We start from the raw sequence: 15,656 nt of genomic DNA, 5'->3' as shown, positions 1-15,656 counted from the left end.
TGATGCAGTTTAATGTTGTTGAAATAAATGCCAGCAGTTCTCGTGTAAAAGTGGATGTGGCGGAGATCAGTCAATGGAGTTGGTGTTATGATCAATGTGATGTGGGGGCGAATAAAGAAGGTTTGCTAGCCTCCAGTTGCTCCAGGCCGCAGGTAATTGCTTTGTCTTGTACTGGGATTTTATCAAAAAGCGCGCTGTACGGAAAATGAATTCGCAATGGTTCGAATGTTATTCCTATTGATTTATAACGAGCTTATGGTTGAAGTGGGGTTTAAATGGAATTACTACCGTCTAACTGCCGTGTGGGTCTCGGAGATCGACTCGGAGCCGGGACTCGTGCGCTGGTCGGCGTTACCCCCACCTCTGCTTTCAGCAAGGTCAGACGTGCCTGGCGCCTGGGGCGTGGCTCTCTGGGTGCGCTCAAGGCCGTTTTGGCCATGCGGTGGAATCTCAACTGATTATGGTGCGTGAGGGTTGGGGAGCATTTGTTGCTTCCAGCCAAGGGTGCTGTTCAGCGCCCCCACCAAGGTCGGTTGGGTCTGGCGGTGGCGCCGCGGGTTCCAGACAGCGGGGGTCCGGCCTCGAAAGGTTTATCTGTTTCAGGTCTGCCTGGGGGCGGATTTGCTGAGTCGTGCTGCTGTGCTTCTCCAGTAGCTCGCTTTCACGCATTATATGATGTGATGTGCTGTTATACTTCGCTGTTTTCATTTTATTTGCATGATTATTATACCGAGGTTCTTCGTGTTATCTATGCTTCTTATAATACTGATCATTTAATAATCATACTTTTAGGAGGGAGGAGTGTGGTGTAGCCATGCCCACGGGGAGGGGCATGATGATGATGCATGATGGGCGTGATGGTGGAGGAGTGGCCGTGGGGTTCGGCGAGGGATATGAGGTGTGCACGCCGTCTGAGGCGTCGTAGTAATGCTGGAGTCGGCCGGCTCGTGAGTGCACCGCGTACGGAATAAAGGAGAGCCGCGGGCACAGTACGCCCTGGCTCGCACTCGTGCAACACAGCCCGGCTCGACTGTTCCTCCGCTTCGTGTCTGCCTGCTAAGCATCTCCCATTCCAGTACAGTACAGCCACCATCTTGGTTTTCTGGTTTTATTAATTTATTAGCCGAAACCCGTCACAGACGGATTCCATTCATTCAACCACCCTCACCAGCTCACCCACACTCGAGGGACATGGACTGGACAAGGCGTGCTTGCCCCGCCTACTCATCCCCCACCCCTGCCCCATTTCCCCCCCCCCCGCCTTCAATTTGCTTACCCCCGCCCAAAAATTTAATTAGTCCGGCCACGCCCCGCTTCTTCACTCCCCGCCCACCCCCCGTCTCTTGATTCCCCGCCCCACTCGCCCCCGCCCCTCTCTCCACCGCTCCCACTCAACCCCGCCTAATTCAACCCAGCCCCCGCCCCCGCCCCCGCCCCATTTCCCACTTTCAATTTGCTTACCCCCGCCTCTTCACTCCTCGCCCCCGTCTCTTCACTCCTCGCCCCCGTCTCTTCAACCCCACCCCCGCCTCTTCACTCCTCGCCCCGTCTCTTCACTCCTCGCCCCGCCTCTTCACTCCTCGCCCCGCCTCTTCACTCCACGCCCCGTCTCTTCAACCCCCGCCCCACCTCTTCACTCCTCGCCCCGTCTCTTCACTCCCTGCCCCCGTCTCTTCATCCCTCTCCCCCGCCTCTTCACTCCCTGTCCCCGTCTCTTCACTCCCTGCCCCCGTCTCTTCATCCCCCGCCCCCGCCTCTTCACTCCTCGCCCCCTTCTCAACGAAAAGTGTTTATTCTGCTTCAGAGTTGAAGGTTAACTATTGCCACTATGTGCGATGCACTCTTACAGGTACGAAGTTTCTTTCAGTCCAGGTCACAGTACCGAGAAAAACGTGACGCGACCGCTCGAAGGAGCAGAAAATTGGTCCTTCAGTATTAATATATAGATTCTTATGCAGCCTATGGTTGCTTAGCAACATCGTTTTCTGGGGGGGAACGGCTGGGACACTGATGCAATGCCCTCATTACCAGTAAACGGGTACTCAATTTGCCAATCTCAGAAGGATGACAGGCTGAGTCAACCCATTTGATGTTTATTCAAGGGTCGAGAGTTAATCCCAATAATGGACAACAAAAAATGTAATATGTCGAATAAAAATGATTAGTCGGGATTAATCAAGCCCGGACATGCCTTCCGACAAAAAATAGCGTCACGTAGTTTTTTAACGGCCCCCCTATTGCGGTTAAACATCCGTGATTGTGTGACGAATCAGGTTGTTCTAATATAGCCATGGCGGAGGCTGACATGGATGAGAGGGTGTCGAGTTAATATTTTAATAAAGCGTTAAATGTGTGTTTCTCCCAATCGTGCTCTTCATTTTTTAAGAGTGCTTTAAATGTGTGTTTCCTAATTGGCAAGTTACCGGATTTTGTCACAGGTTGTGACCACCGTGCGGTCATTCTTGTTTTGTTCTTCCAAAGAAATGTTTAATTGAAACCCGATAATTTGACTTTGACTCGCCACATCCCTCTCAATTCCTCATTGACAAACCAACCAACAGCTCGAAAAATATAACCAACCAACGTAACATAACATAGCCCTGCAACGAAACCAACACAGGTACAGAACAGGTACCCAGCATGTCAAAATAACATCACGTGATACTGAAATACTCGGTGTCGCCATTGTCTCTGGAAGGTTACAGTATACAAGGCAGAACTCAATGTAAACTAGATGGACACTCGGTAGAGCGCATACCTCCGCCACGCAATGCCTGATCCACGAGAACATATAGGGCCCAATACATTTTTGAAATATCTTGCTATATATCGTTTTTTGACCCTATCTCTCAATGGTGAAGAATCACTTTAAAAATTAAATAATTCTCATATGTAGATCCGGATTTGGATCTTCATCAAAATCAGATCAATTCATCCTTACCACACACCCAACCTGTTCACCAAGTTTCGTCCGAATCCGTCCATAACTTTTGAGATATCGTGCCATATATCGGTTTAGCGCTATCTCAATGGTGAAGAATCACTTAAAAAATTCTCGGATTCGAATCCGGATTCGGATCTTCACCAAAATTGAATCAATTCTTTCTTGTCACATACCCAACATGTCCACCAAGTTTCATCCGCATCCGTCAACAACTTTTTGAGATATCCTGCACACAAATAGACAAACAAGCCGGTAGGCGGCGGTGGGTTGCCGAGCATGGAAACTATAAGATATAGAGCAAAATGGATGTCATATAGTGGATGGGGAATCACCTTAAGATTATGCATATCAAATCTCATCCAGTTCCATCCACTGATAACTACTCGGTATCAATTTGAATGAAAAGTACCAAAAATGCGGTTTGAAATCGGAAATCCCCAAAGTTTGAAGGGGTGCTGTGGGTAAACAAAGATCTAAATCGAAAATCCGGCTCGATCGTTTGTGCACAATGTATTCCAGACGATTATTGTGAATTTTCATGGCCATCCGACCATAACCCGAGGAGGAGTAGCATTTGGCACGAAGGCACCTCCAGCTCTCGCGTATTATCGATTTTTGCAATAATTGACCTTTGACCCCTGACCTAAGCGAAATCGGTCAATATGTCCTGAGACAAAGTTGTAGTACTCTTTGAGTACCATGAACCTGCAAAGTTTCATTCGTATCGATGCACTCACCTGGTCGCTCGGGGGCCTTCAATTTTCGCCAATTTTCGCGCATACCTTAATTGTAGGGGGCGCTGCAGGTAAAGTATTCCATATATCACAAAAACCGGAATATATTTGATAGAGCATCACATGTAGATCATTCGTGCCAAATTTCATAACCCTACGTGGGATAATGGCTTTCGGAATTGATTTCGCGTGAACGGTACCGATTTTGAAGGTTTTTCGGTTGTTGCTAGGGAACCAAAGCGTCCCGAGCAACCATGACAATTACCAAAGCACGAGGTCATAAGATGTACCTCCCACCCGAGTAATGATAATTGTGGTTATGGTTGTTGTAGTTGTGATTGTGACGGTAAAGTGAAATTTCAATTTTATTATCTTGCCAAAACGAAGTTTTTGCAAGATATGTTAGTCAGCTTGTATGTTTTTTTTGTTTTTTTTGTCTGTAATTGCGTATAAAAAATTCTGCAGAGCACAGTTATCATCAGAAATTTTTGTAACTTCACATATCAGAGGCCTATAGAGGTCCCTTTCAGTGCACAAAATTTTGAAGGTCAAGGTCAAAGGTCAAGGTCACTGTCGCAAATCAGGGGAGTCGACGAAACCCTTATTTTTTGAGTAATTTTGATCGGATCGTCTTCAAACTTCATGGGAATATAGTTCATGGTCTGGCGCTCAGCTGATTAATTTTTGGTGGCAATTGGCCTTGACTTTCATATGTTATTTTATTTTATTTTTTGGTCTGTAATCACGTATAAATCACTCTGCAGAGCACAGTTATCATTGGAAATTTTTGTAACTTCGCATATCAGAGGCCTATAGAGCCACCAGAGATGACGTGGGTTATCATAATGGTCTTCCTGGTCCTCCGTAGTGAAACCTCCGGGTCACCCTGGCACGTAAGTGGAGATTGTAAGAGACCCTCGGGAAAGGTACACACAAAATGTCACACGTTGGTACTTTTTCAAGTTGGTAAACCGGATACATTTGTGGTTTTACAGGGAACCTGTTTGGGACATTTTATTTTGTCTTATCCGAGTTTCATTCCACTGTAATCGGTTCCGACTATAAAAGCTGTCATATCATCCTTGTGCACCACAACCAGGATATTGCAGCACAATGGGACAGCCGGCTTAATTTCCCATCTCTTCAGAGACAAAATTAAGTTGGCTGTTTTGTCCAATGGCACTTTTTTGTAGAAGTCGAAGATTCCTGGAGCAGCCTTTAACCAGAGAGTTGGTGTCAAAGCCACCCAATGCTCGCCTGTTTATACATTTATCGTTTTTAAAAGACATCTAATAATTTTTTTTTTATAAAGCATTGTTGTGAAGTCTGATCCAAATAATTTTAGAGCAATATATGTATTTGTATATTGTAATCAGTAAAAAAAATAGTGTGGTAGATAAAAACATTAGAAAGGAAATAACTTGCACCAAAAACTTTAACATTTTCACACTCACGCCGGGGGTATCGCTATAGCTCTCTGTTCTTCGAACAGGCGAGCTAAAATAAATTAAAATCATTTGTTAATTTCAACTTCACTACACCAATAGTATACCCTAAAGGCCTAAAGGAACCTCCATGCCAAGTATCAGCATCCTATTACACATATTAAATGAATGGCAAGCTTCGAAATAACTTGCACCAAAAACTTTAACGTTGATGTGCTACAAAAAAGTTAAGTTCAAAACAGGTCAAAAATTTTAAACATTTGAAATTATTTTTTTATTTGAATTTCACTACATCAATAATATACCCCAAAGGAACCTCCATGCCAAATATCAGCATTCTAGTACACATAGTAAATGAATGGAAAGCTTCTAAATAACTTGCACCAAAAATTTTAACATTTTCACGCTCACGCTGATGCTCACACTCGCGCTCATGCCGGGGGTATCGCTATAGCTCTCTGTTCTTCAAACAGGCGAGCTAAAAAGGAGTAGGCCAGTGTGTGTCGGTGCACCGTTCAAATCCCATATTTAACCTTCCTTTTCTGTCCTTTCAATGGTTATGATCCCTCATTGTCGTGAGGATGTGATGAGGAATATAAAGAGAGTTTATCTTTGGTTTGAAACTGCAGGTTCAGGGTTAACTTTCCCCACCAAGCAAAGTTGGAATTTGTCCCTTCAAGAAGCTCCTTCATGGTCGTGTCGATGGAGGAATCTTCACGGGATACTTTACTCATTGGTGGACGATAAAGATCCCGCGGTGTTTCTCACAAAGAGTAGGCGAGTTATCACCAGCATTCTGAACAAATCACAAGTTGCTTTCAAAACTCTTTTTCAAAGCTGTGCTTGACAAACATGGTCACGAAACCAATGTCCCCAGTGTGAGTTCACTGACACCTTCATCCTGCAGAGGATTAAAAACGGGATGATGATGATGATGATGATGATGATAATGATGATGATGATGATGATGAAATGTACCTTGAAAAGTTGGGTCTAAACCCTTATCTTAAACAAATTATAAATTCTCATACATTCCATGGCCCTTGTGTTTGTACTCTAAAAAAATTTCACCAACATCTTGTTCTTTGTTACAAAGTTTTAGATTTTGTTAAATAATTGCAAATATATTGTTTAGTTTAATTTCAAATGTAATAAACTTTTCTCCTGTCGCTGCCCTTTTCCATATCCATAGATTTTCCAGAATGAGGATGCGGAGAAACCACTGATCTCCACATTTCGTGATGTGGTGTTCGTATCCATTGCGATCTTCTTATTTGTGGTCGTAATATCGTTTCGACCATCGTCGTGGTTCATTGGAAAGAAGAGGCACAATAAAAAGCCCCACCTTCACTGGTAAGGAACACAAGTGACATTTACATCAATATTATAATTCCTTCATCAAGGGGACAAGACAGCTCAGAAATTTTAAACGAATTTACATTTAATTTTCAAAAATAACGAGCAGAGTACCCACCCTCTGGGTGGGTCGAGTTTGAACATTACTTGCTGAAAAAGTAAAGTCTGTATTTCATAGTGTACGGTCCAATTGTAGCTAGGGTCGAAGCCTGAAGGGGTTGAAAGGGTCCAAACTCTCAAGTATGTAAAATGGTCTAAAAAGGACAAAATGTTCTAAAGCTCGAAGTGCTCAAGGATCTAATCTGTCTTGCATGTCTGAAAGGTTTCAGAGGTCTAAAAGGTCTCATGGGTCCAAAGGGAAATAAAGGATGTAAAGGTCGAAATGGTTTGTGTGGTCTAAAGGCTCCTGGGGTCTCAAGTGTGTGAAAGGTCGAAAGGGAAAGGAAAGAAAAGGGGGGGGGGGTATGAAGGGTTTTTTGGGGGGGTCTTAAAGGTGATGAGGGGGTTTTAAGAATCGAGGATTTTAGGGGGTCTTCAAGTTCTGAGGGTTCTTGGGGGTCTGAAGGGTCTCAAAGGTCTTAAGAGAATAAAGGGGTCTTAAAGTCTTAAGGGGTCTTTGTGGTGTCAGATATTGAGGGGTTAAAGAGTCGAAAGAGTCTTGAGGAGTCTAAAGATATTGAGGGGTCTGGAACTTGTATGCATGGCTCCTAATATACAGTGGCCTGCAAAAGTATTCAATCCTCCCATGTTTTCACATTTTGATGCCACCTGAGCTTATTTCATGATGCTTTGAAATCCGGCTTGAAATATAGAGTCTGCCCAACTCTTCCAAAGTGATAAAACTAAAAAATGTCGATAAAATCTGAATAAGTCAGATTAACAGAGAAAACTAGAAGGGCACTCTGGCTGAACTGTTTACGTTTTATATCCCACTGGGGGGCCGGATCTGAATTCTGAGCTGAACTAAAATTTAATTGACTTGTTCTTGTCACATACTCAACCCATCTACCAAGTTTTGTCCGAATCCGTGCATAATTTTTTGATATATCGTGCTATATATTGTTTTAGCCCTCTCGCTCAATGGTGAATAATCACCTAAAAATAATCGTATCCAGATCCGGATTCGGATCTTCACCAAAATCTCATTATTTTGTCGGTATCACAAGCTTTCCACCAAATTTCGTCCGAATCCGTCCACAACGTTTTGAGATATTTTGTTCACAATCAAACAAATAAACAGACAGACAGGGGTGAAAACAACCTCCATAAACCTTTGGTGGCAGAGCTAATCAGATGGTTCTTAGTTGCAGAAGTATTCAACCCCTTTGCCAAATTAACCCTAAATCACTTCAGGAGCAAATTATTTGTTTGAAAGGTTTCAAAATAAGTTTAGTAGGTTTCACCTGTATGTCATCAGTAGTTTAACTTAAAAATTAAGCTTCACCACTTAGTTAAGTAGTTTTAAGGTGTAACTCACCTGGTCAACCAACAAGGTAAACATGAAGATCGGTATATAGGGGTCTAAGGGATCTCAGCAATCTAAAGGGTCGAAAGGTTTAAAAGGTACCTTCCAATAGTACTTAATTAATAGATGTAGTCACGCTGCAAATGACATTCAAACAGTTCATATTTAAGAGACATATAGTCACGTGGGTTAGTCGCTGGACATGCACTTTCTCCATTGTACAGGGTGGGCTAGAAATAACTGATACATTTATATTTCATTTAGAAATAGCAATTTAACAGAAAATGAGAATATTCATGTACATCACACAAAAGAGCCATTTCTGGAGAACACTTTAGCTTATTATAAGACCTTGATCTTAAAAATAACACCTTTTCCGTGACCAACATTTTCATGTGTACCTTGACGTACACGAGCAACGATGTTTAGCATCACTTTCCTGGAGGTTTCAAGTAGAATACGGGCTATTTCCTGTTCAATTTGCTACCATTAGTCTTGAATAGTCCCTGATCTTGTCTGGTAGACCGTTGATAACAGTTGCTCCATTGGCAGTGGATAAGTAATATGGCCCAATGACTCCAGCACCAGAAAATGCCACACCACACTGACACGTACGTTCACCGTGTAAAGGTCGTTGGTGGAAGTGCTCAGGATTTTTTTCCACCCCAAATCGAGTGGTCTGATTGTCAACATAATCTGTAAGCAAAAAATCAGCTTCATCTGACATGATTAGTCTTTCAATAAATCTGCCACCTTCCTCGAACATCTGAAGAAATGTGTTACACAATTACATCCTTCTTTGTTTATCATCTCCATGAAGTTCTTGAAACATTTAAATTTTGTCAGGGAAACCTGTACAAATCATCCTTCAGCATGGTCTGAAGGGATGTTCTCTTCATGTCCGATGCCTGTGACTGTTTTCTTGTCAAACAGTGAGGACTACGCTCAACAGATTCACACACAAATGCAATATTGTCAGGTGTACGAACACTAATGGGTCGACCTGGAGGAGGCGTTGTTTGTGAACTGGTGCTTTCATCAAAATTTGGCAAATGATTGTATTGTGTTCATGAATGGACATCTGTTGACATTGTAAATTATTTTGAACTCTGAGCTTGAATGATTGAACCGCACTTAAAGTCCAGCTCCAGGATTCTTGTTCTCTCGATATTTGTCCATTCCACCATCTCAGTAAATCTTGCCAGGGTCCTTTATAATCTGAAATTAAAAGAACATTAACATTACCATTTTTTAGAATTTTGTACAAGTGTTAAAATGTGTCAGTTATTTATTTCCCACCCTGAATCATGAATATAGTTGATAGTCACGTGGGTTAGCGGCTGGATCGACATACTTATTGTTTTATGGACTTTATAAAGCTTAATTGTGTTGACCTCAACATTATTCATGCCTGTTCTTCCATCATTTCAAAACTGAATGTTGAGCTTTTCAAATGCAGAGCAGGAAGTGACCGCCTTAAACAGGAGACAGAGGAACACACATACAGACACCACGGTTCGCAGTTTATAATAAATGACTTCCCTTCCAAGGAACTTAAACACAGAAAGACACCAGTCAGACCATCAAGCCTGCACAATGGTTGCCAACCTTTGTTAGTTTTTTGGACACAGAGTCAAGGTTCATAGAAGAGCGAGAACGCTGAATGGTCATGATGCAACGAGACAAAAGGGAAAGTAGAGAGTGTGTGTGGTGGTGCGGTGTTGGCGGGGGGGGGGGGTTGGGTGGACACCAACAGTAAAGTTGGGGAGGAATGGGTGGACAGGTTGGATACAGAAGGAAACTTCTCCCCCTCCCCCCTCATCCTCTCTTTCTCCCCTCCCCCCTTATCCTCTCTTTCTCCCCCTCCCCTCTCTCTCCCTTACTTCTCTTTCCCACACTCACCCCCTTTCCCCACACTACCCCACCCCTCTCTATTCCCCTCCCCTCCTCCCCACGCACCTCTCTCCCCCCCCCCCTCCCCTCTCTCTTCTCCACCCCTCTATCCCCCACTCTCAACTCTCCCCTCTCAATCCACACTCCCCTCCCCTCTCTCTCCCCCTCTAATTTGACCTCACTGCCACCGGTAGCTCGCCCACACTTCGTTCGCCAAGAACACCGGGAGGATCGTTAACATCCATCAACTGATGTCAGAAGACAGGATACCCAGTTGAACATCCATTGGAGGAACGGCACATACATTGATTAATTTTATTCACCCGGTCTGGAAAACACCGGGATGACAGTTTGGAGCTGGGTTGGGATTCTAACCCAGGCCAGGAAGCTTGAGGCGAGTGTGCTTCCATCAAAGTCATCTTATCAGCCCAGGTCATATCTTCATGCACTGTGAAACAAACTACGATTCCATGTTGTATTTATATGTTTAAAGTACATCTCGTTTGGTGTCATGCATTTCTTCTGGTTAAATTGTTAAGCTTTGCCTGCATGCTTAGATTTTGAAACTCAGTGAGTGAGAAGCGGCCGCTGGACCATACAAACATACGGACAGACACCACACTTCACATGAAATAATAGTTACTGTACTTCATTTTAGTTCAAACTGACAAGTATTTTGTCTGTTTCTTGCAGTTTTGGATGTGGCCGGAAACATTTAAAGACCAAAATAGGAACGAAGGAGCAGCGGTTGCTCGAGGAGGTTCCAAAAACAGAAACAGTGGAGACGCAGCATGTAAAGGAACAGGAGGATCAAAGGATGATCTTGTGGCAGAGAGAGAATGAAAAACTACAGGAGATGGGGGAAAAGTTGCACCAAAAAGAGGAAGAACTGAAAGAAAGAGAACTGTTAGTTCAGCTTGGAGAGCAAACAGCTCAGAAAAAAGTTGTGCAACAAAAATATGAGGAAGAGGAATGGACGAAAGAGAAAGAAAAGCAGAAGGAAATAGAAAAAGAACAGCAGAGGAAAAGCAAGGAAAAGGAAATGAGGAATAAAGATGAAGAGGAGGAGATAAAAAAAGCATAATGAAGAGCGAAAGAAAAGAAAGACGGCAGAGTGGAGGCAAATAGAGGAGGAAGATCGGAGAGAACTCAAAATTTGTGCAATGGAGGGAATCAGTGTATCGGGAGCATACACGTGCATGGCTTGAGATCGAACGAAAAGAGAAAGAGGTTCTCAAGAGTGAGTACATGGTGGAGAAATTACAGAAAGGGATTTCTGAAATCAAGGGAATGGAGCGGGAAAAACGGGCTCAATTCGAAAAATGGAAGATGTTAAAAGAAAGAGAAATAAAACATAGAGAGATTGAGACATGCCGCCAAGAGGAAGAGATTAGAGAACGAGAAAAGGATGTTGAGAAAATAGAGAGAATGTTGAACCAACGAGAAGGGGAGGAGTGTGTTTGGCAAGAGCTCTATTTTTAGAGACAAAAAAAAGAAAAGAGGAAGAGTTGTTCAGGAGAGAGAAAGAGGCACATCATCTGGAGCAGGGGATTTATAAGAGGGAAAAAGATGTGCACACTTGGGAACATGAGGTTTGGCAAAGTGAGGTAAGGGAGCAAAAATGACGAGAACAGGAAGAACAGCCACGAATGGAACAGGAAAACCAGAAACGACTCGAACAGGAAAAGCAGACCCGACTGGAACAGGAAAACCAGACCCGACTGGAACAGGAAAAGCAGAAACGACTCGAACAGGAAAAGCAGACCCGACTTGAACAGGAAAACCAGAAACGACTCGAACAGGAAAAGCAGAAATGACTCAAACAGGAAAACCAGACCCGACTGGAACAGGAAAACCAGAAACAACTCGACCAGGAAAACCAGAAACGGCTTGAACAGGAAAAGCAGAAACGACTTGAACAGGAAAAGCAGAAACGACTCGAACAGGAAAAGCAGAAATGACTCAAACAGGAAAACCAGACCCGACTGGAACAGGAAAACCAGAAACAACTCGACCAGGAAAGCCAGAAACGGCTCGACCAGGAAAAGCAGAAACGACTTGAATAGGAAAAGCAGAAACTACGAGAACAGGAGAAGCAGAGACGACTGGAACAGGAAGAACAGAGACGACTCAAACAGGAAGAACAGAGACGACTCGAACAGGAAGAACAGAGACGACTCGAGCAGGAAGAACAGAGACGACTCGAACAGGAAGAACAAGGACGACTAGAACAGGAAAAATAGAGACGACTCGAACAGGAAGAACAGAGACGACTCGAACAGGAAGAACAGAGACGACTCGAGCAGGAAGAACAGAGACGACTCGAACAGGAAGAACAGAGACGACTCGAGCAGGAAAAACAGAAATGACTCAAACAGGAAAACCAGACCCGACTGGAACAGGAAAACCAGAAACGACTCGACCAGGAAAACCAGAAACGACTCGACCACGAAAAGCAGAAATGACTTGAACAGGAAAAGCAGAAACTACGAGAACAGGAGAAGCAGAGACGACTGGAACAGGAAGAACAGAGACGACTAGAACAGGAAGAACAGAGACGACTCGAACAGGAAGAACAGAGACGACTCGAACAGGAAGAACAGAGACGACTCGAGCAGGAAGAACAGAGACGACTCGAACAGGAAGAACAGAGACGACTCGAACAGGAAGAACAAGGACGACTAGAACAGGAAAAATAGAGACGACTCAAACAGGAAGAACAGAGACGACTCGAGCAGGAAAAACAGAAATGACTCAAACAGGAAAACCAGACCCGACTGGAACAGGAAAACCAGAAACGACTTGACCAGGAAAACCAGAAACGACTCGACCAGGAAAAGCAGAAACGACTTGAACAGGAAAAACAGAAACTACGAGAACAGGAGAAGCAGAGACGACTGGAACAGGAAGAACAGAGACGACTCGAACAGGAAGAACAGAGACGACTCGAACAGGAAGAACAGAGACGACTCGAACAGGAAGAACAGAGACGACTCGAACAGGAAGAACAGAGACGACTCGAACAGGAAGAACAGAGACGACTCAAGCAGGAAAAGCAGAAATGACTCAAACAGGAAAAACAGACCCGACTGGAACAGGAAAACCAGAAACGACTCGACCAGGAAAACCAGAAACGACTTGACCAGGAAAAGCAAAAACGACTCGAACAGGAAAAGCAGAAACTACGAGAACAGGAGAAGCAGAAAGTACGAGAACAGGAGAAGCAGAGACGACTAGAACAGGAAAAACAGAGACGACTCGAACAGGAAGAACAGAGATGACTCGAACAGGAAGAACAGAGACGACTGGAACAGGAATAACAGAGACAACTTGAACAGGAAGAACAAGGACGAGTGGAACAGGAAGAACAGGGACGACTAGAACAGGAAGAACAGGGACGACTAGACCAGGTAGAACAGAGACGAGTGGAACAGGAAAAAGAGATGGTAACGGATCAAGAACTCAAGAAACCTTATCAAAAATCTGACGAGACCAACGAGGAGGCAGAAGCAAATGTAGATGCTGAGGAGTCAGAACATGTGCAAAAGATTGCTGACTGGAAACTGCATCGACAGCAAAAACGGAATGAGAATGCCATTGAGTGGTCTCAAAATTGGAATGAGAAACAATGGGTGAAGCAGCAAGAGAAACAGCTGCTCAAAGAAAAGGAAAAAATCTTCAAAAAACAAATGAAGAAGCAAAGACGGGCAGCAAAGAAAAGTACAGAAATTGAACTGAAACCCCACGGTGTTGGTGTGACAGAGCAACAGCAGAAGCTTTGCCGTGAGAGCGAGCCACAACAACAGCAACAACAGAAGCTTCTTCGTGATAGCAAGCCACAACATCAGCAACAACAAGCACAGGATGTTGTTCAAGAGTTCCAGCAGGAACAGAGGCCTCACTCTGATCAAGGGCTGCAATAGCAGCAGAAGCAAGATGGTGTTGAGGGGCCACAGCACATTCAGGACCTTCAACAGGTAAGCATTCTTTCGTGCTTTGGGGAAGTTGTGGTGAACATCCAGAGTACAAATACAGCTCACCCCAAGATGAAGACATTGAAGTTGAAATACATATCGGCATTTTGTCTTTTTGAGACGTTGCTGTAAATACTTACTTTGATGAAGAAGAATATCCTTAATTGTGGAGATAATTGTGATTATAATTTTGGTGGGAAAGGTAACTCATTGGCACGGTCATCGCCACGCAGGATAAATCACAAGAATTTTAACTCCCCTTGATTGGATTAGATCAACTAATTTACCTTTTCACTGTTACCTGTTCTATCAGTGCTTTTCATTCTGTGCCACATCTTGAACAAGTTATCAAACTGATGAACATATCAATGTATTTAATCTTTTTTATTTTGATTGTTTTTCCAAAGACCCCTCAGAAGAGACGCCCGTTCCCTCCTTCACCATCGTCATACGTCAAACCATCATACCGGATGGAACGCAAGTTACCAAGAATCTTTCCTTACATTGCAAATTTCTCCAAACTTTGTTTAAATTACATGTTCTTCACCTCCATCGTGTCCCATTTTGTCTGTGCTTCAGAAGTGTTGAGAATAAATTGATATTTTGCTTCACTCGAAGCCAGACAAGCACCAAACAAATCTTCCAACTGGTGGAAGTCTGGAATGAGTGTTAATGTATCCACACAAAAGTCATTGTGAACACCTGTTGGTTCACGAGAAAATATTTTCACGAAAAAATAAGTGACCACGATATTCGTTATTGTTGTGTGTCTGTCTGTCTGTATGTCTGTCTGTCTGTATGTCTGTCTGTCCCGAGCATAGCTCCGTGGGTTTTGATTCAAACCTGATAAAATTTTAGTGGGAGGTTTATATCATAATGTAGTTGTGTTTTCCTGAGAATGGGCATGGTGCGCCCATTATGGGTGGAGCCACGCCCAAAAAACGTGTGTTTTTAGGGAGTAGCCAATTTCAATTTGCATCTTCTCCTAGGGGGTTTGTCGAATCTGGCAGGGGTTTCAGTATTTGGTTAGCCCAAAGGCACCTGCATAGCCCCACGGAGCTCGATTTTTCATTTTCGTGTCAAGGTCTCAAGGTCACGAACTTAGAAAATTGCGAATTTTGACATTAAAATCCATGTTCTCTGAGGGGTTTGTCGAATCTGGCAGAGGTTTCGGTATTTGGTTAGCCCAATGGCACCTGCATAGCCCCAGGAGCTCGATTTTTCATTTTTGTCCCAAGGTCAAGGTCACAAGGTCACGAACTTAGAAAATTGCGAATTTTGACATAAAAATCATACGACTGCCCAAACTTTGAGAGCTAGGATGACAATATTTTTTATGCATAATCTTGAGGTCATTCCCCACCTAAAGTCTTCAAACCATTTTGCTCCATCTCGAACACCTTGCCCGTGGCGCCCCCTTCAAGTTTGTTTTTACGCTGATTTCATCAAAGTCTGGATAATCCGAGGAGTGTGAAATGCCATATAGCCTATATGATGTTATATTGTTCCTGGAATGTTCCAAAGGAAGTTTTGCACCAAAGGTCATAATCCTTGACCTTTGACCTTTAACGTTCACAAAGGTCTAATTTTCAAAGTTGTGGGAATCGAACAAAAGGTAGCCACAAGCTTTCCAGATGATGCTTTGATGTTGTTGAACTTCCAGGGAGGTAAGGCGAGCAACAAGGGTTCATCGCACAATCGGGGCCAGGTTAAAGGCATATGCTAGTCAGGCCATTGTCTCGGGCACCATTTGAAGGGGCCCCATGCCTGTGGCTTTAGGATGAAACCTTTGCCAATCTCTACGTAACTGAATGTGAAGAGACAAATAGAGCATTGGATATGGTC

The 15,656-nt window shown here is 43.7% G+C and overlaps 1 protein-coding gene across 1 annotated transcript; it reads left to right on the top strand.

Annotated features, from left to right (window-relative positions):
* The first annotated feature begins 11,424 nt into the window (after window positions 1–11,424).
* On the top strand, window positions 11,425–14,440 carry LOC147016695 (uncharacterized). Its single transcript, XM_085847699.1, has 4 exons — window positions 11,425–11,439; window positions 11,664–11,756; window positions 13,158–13,814; window positions 14,219–14,440. Exons 1-3 carry the CDS (start codon window positions 11,425–11,427, stop codon window positions 13,758–13,760), a joined length of 711 nt encoding a protein of 236 aa, XP_085703825.1. The 3' UTR covers window positions 13,761–13,814; window positions 14,219–14,440.
* The last annotated feature ends 1,216 nt before the right edge of the window (window positions 14,441–15,656 follow it).

This window comes from Eptatretus burgeri, chromosome 11 (assembly GCF_056783735.1).
Source record: "Eptatretus burgeri isolate ZD-2024b chromosome 11, Ebu_testis_v1, whole genome shotgun sequence".
NCBI lineage: Eukaryota > Metazoa > Chordata > Myxini > Myxiniformes > Myxinidae > Eptatretus > Eptatretus burgeri.
Note: the sequence above shows the minus strand (reverse complement) of the source record. Positions and strands in the feature narration are given on the sequence as shown.

Coding starts and splice junctions, on each gene's coding strand:
- LOC147016695 (XM_085847699.1), top strand. Junction 11,757..13,157: donor AAAAGCAGAAACGACTTGAA/CAGGAAAAGCAG, acceptor GAACAGGAATAA/CAGAGACAACTTGAACAGGA.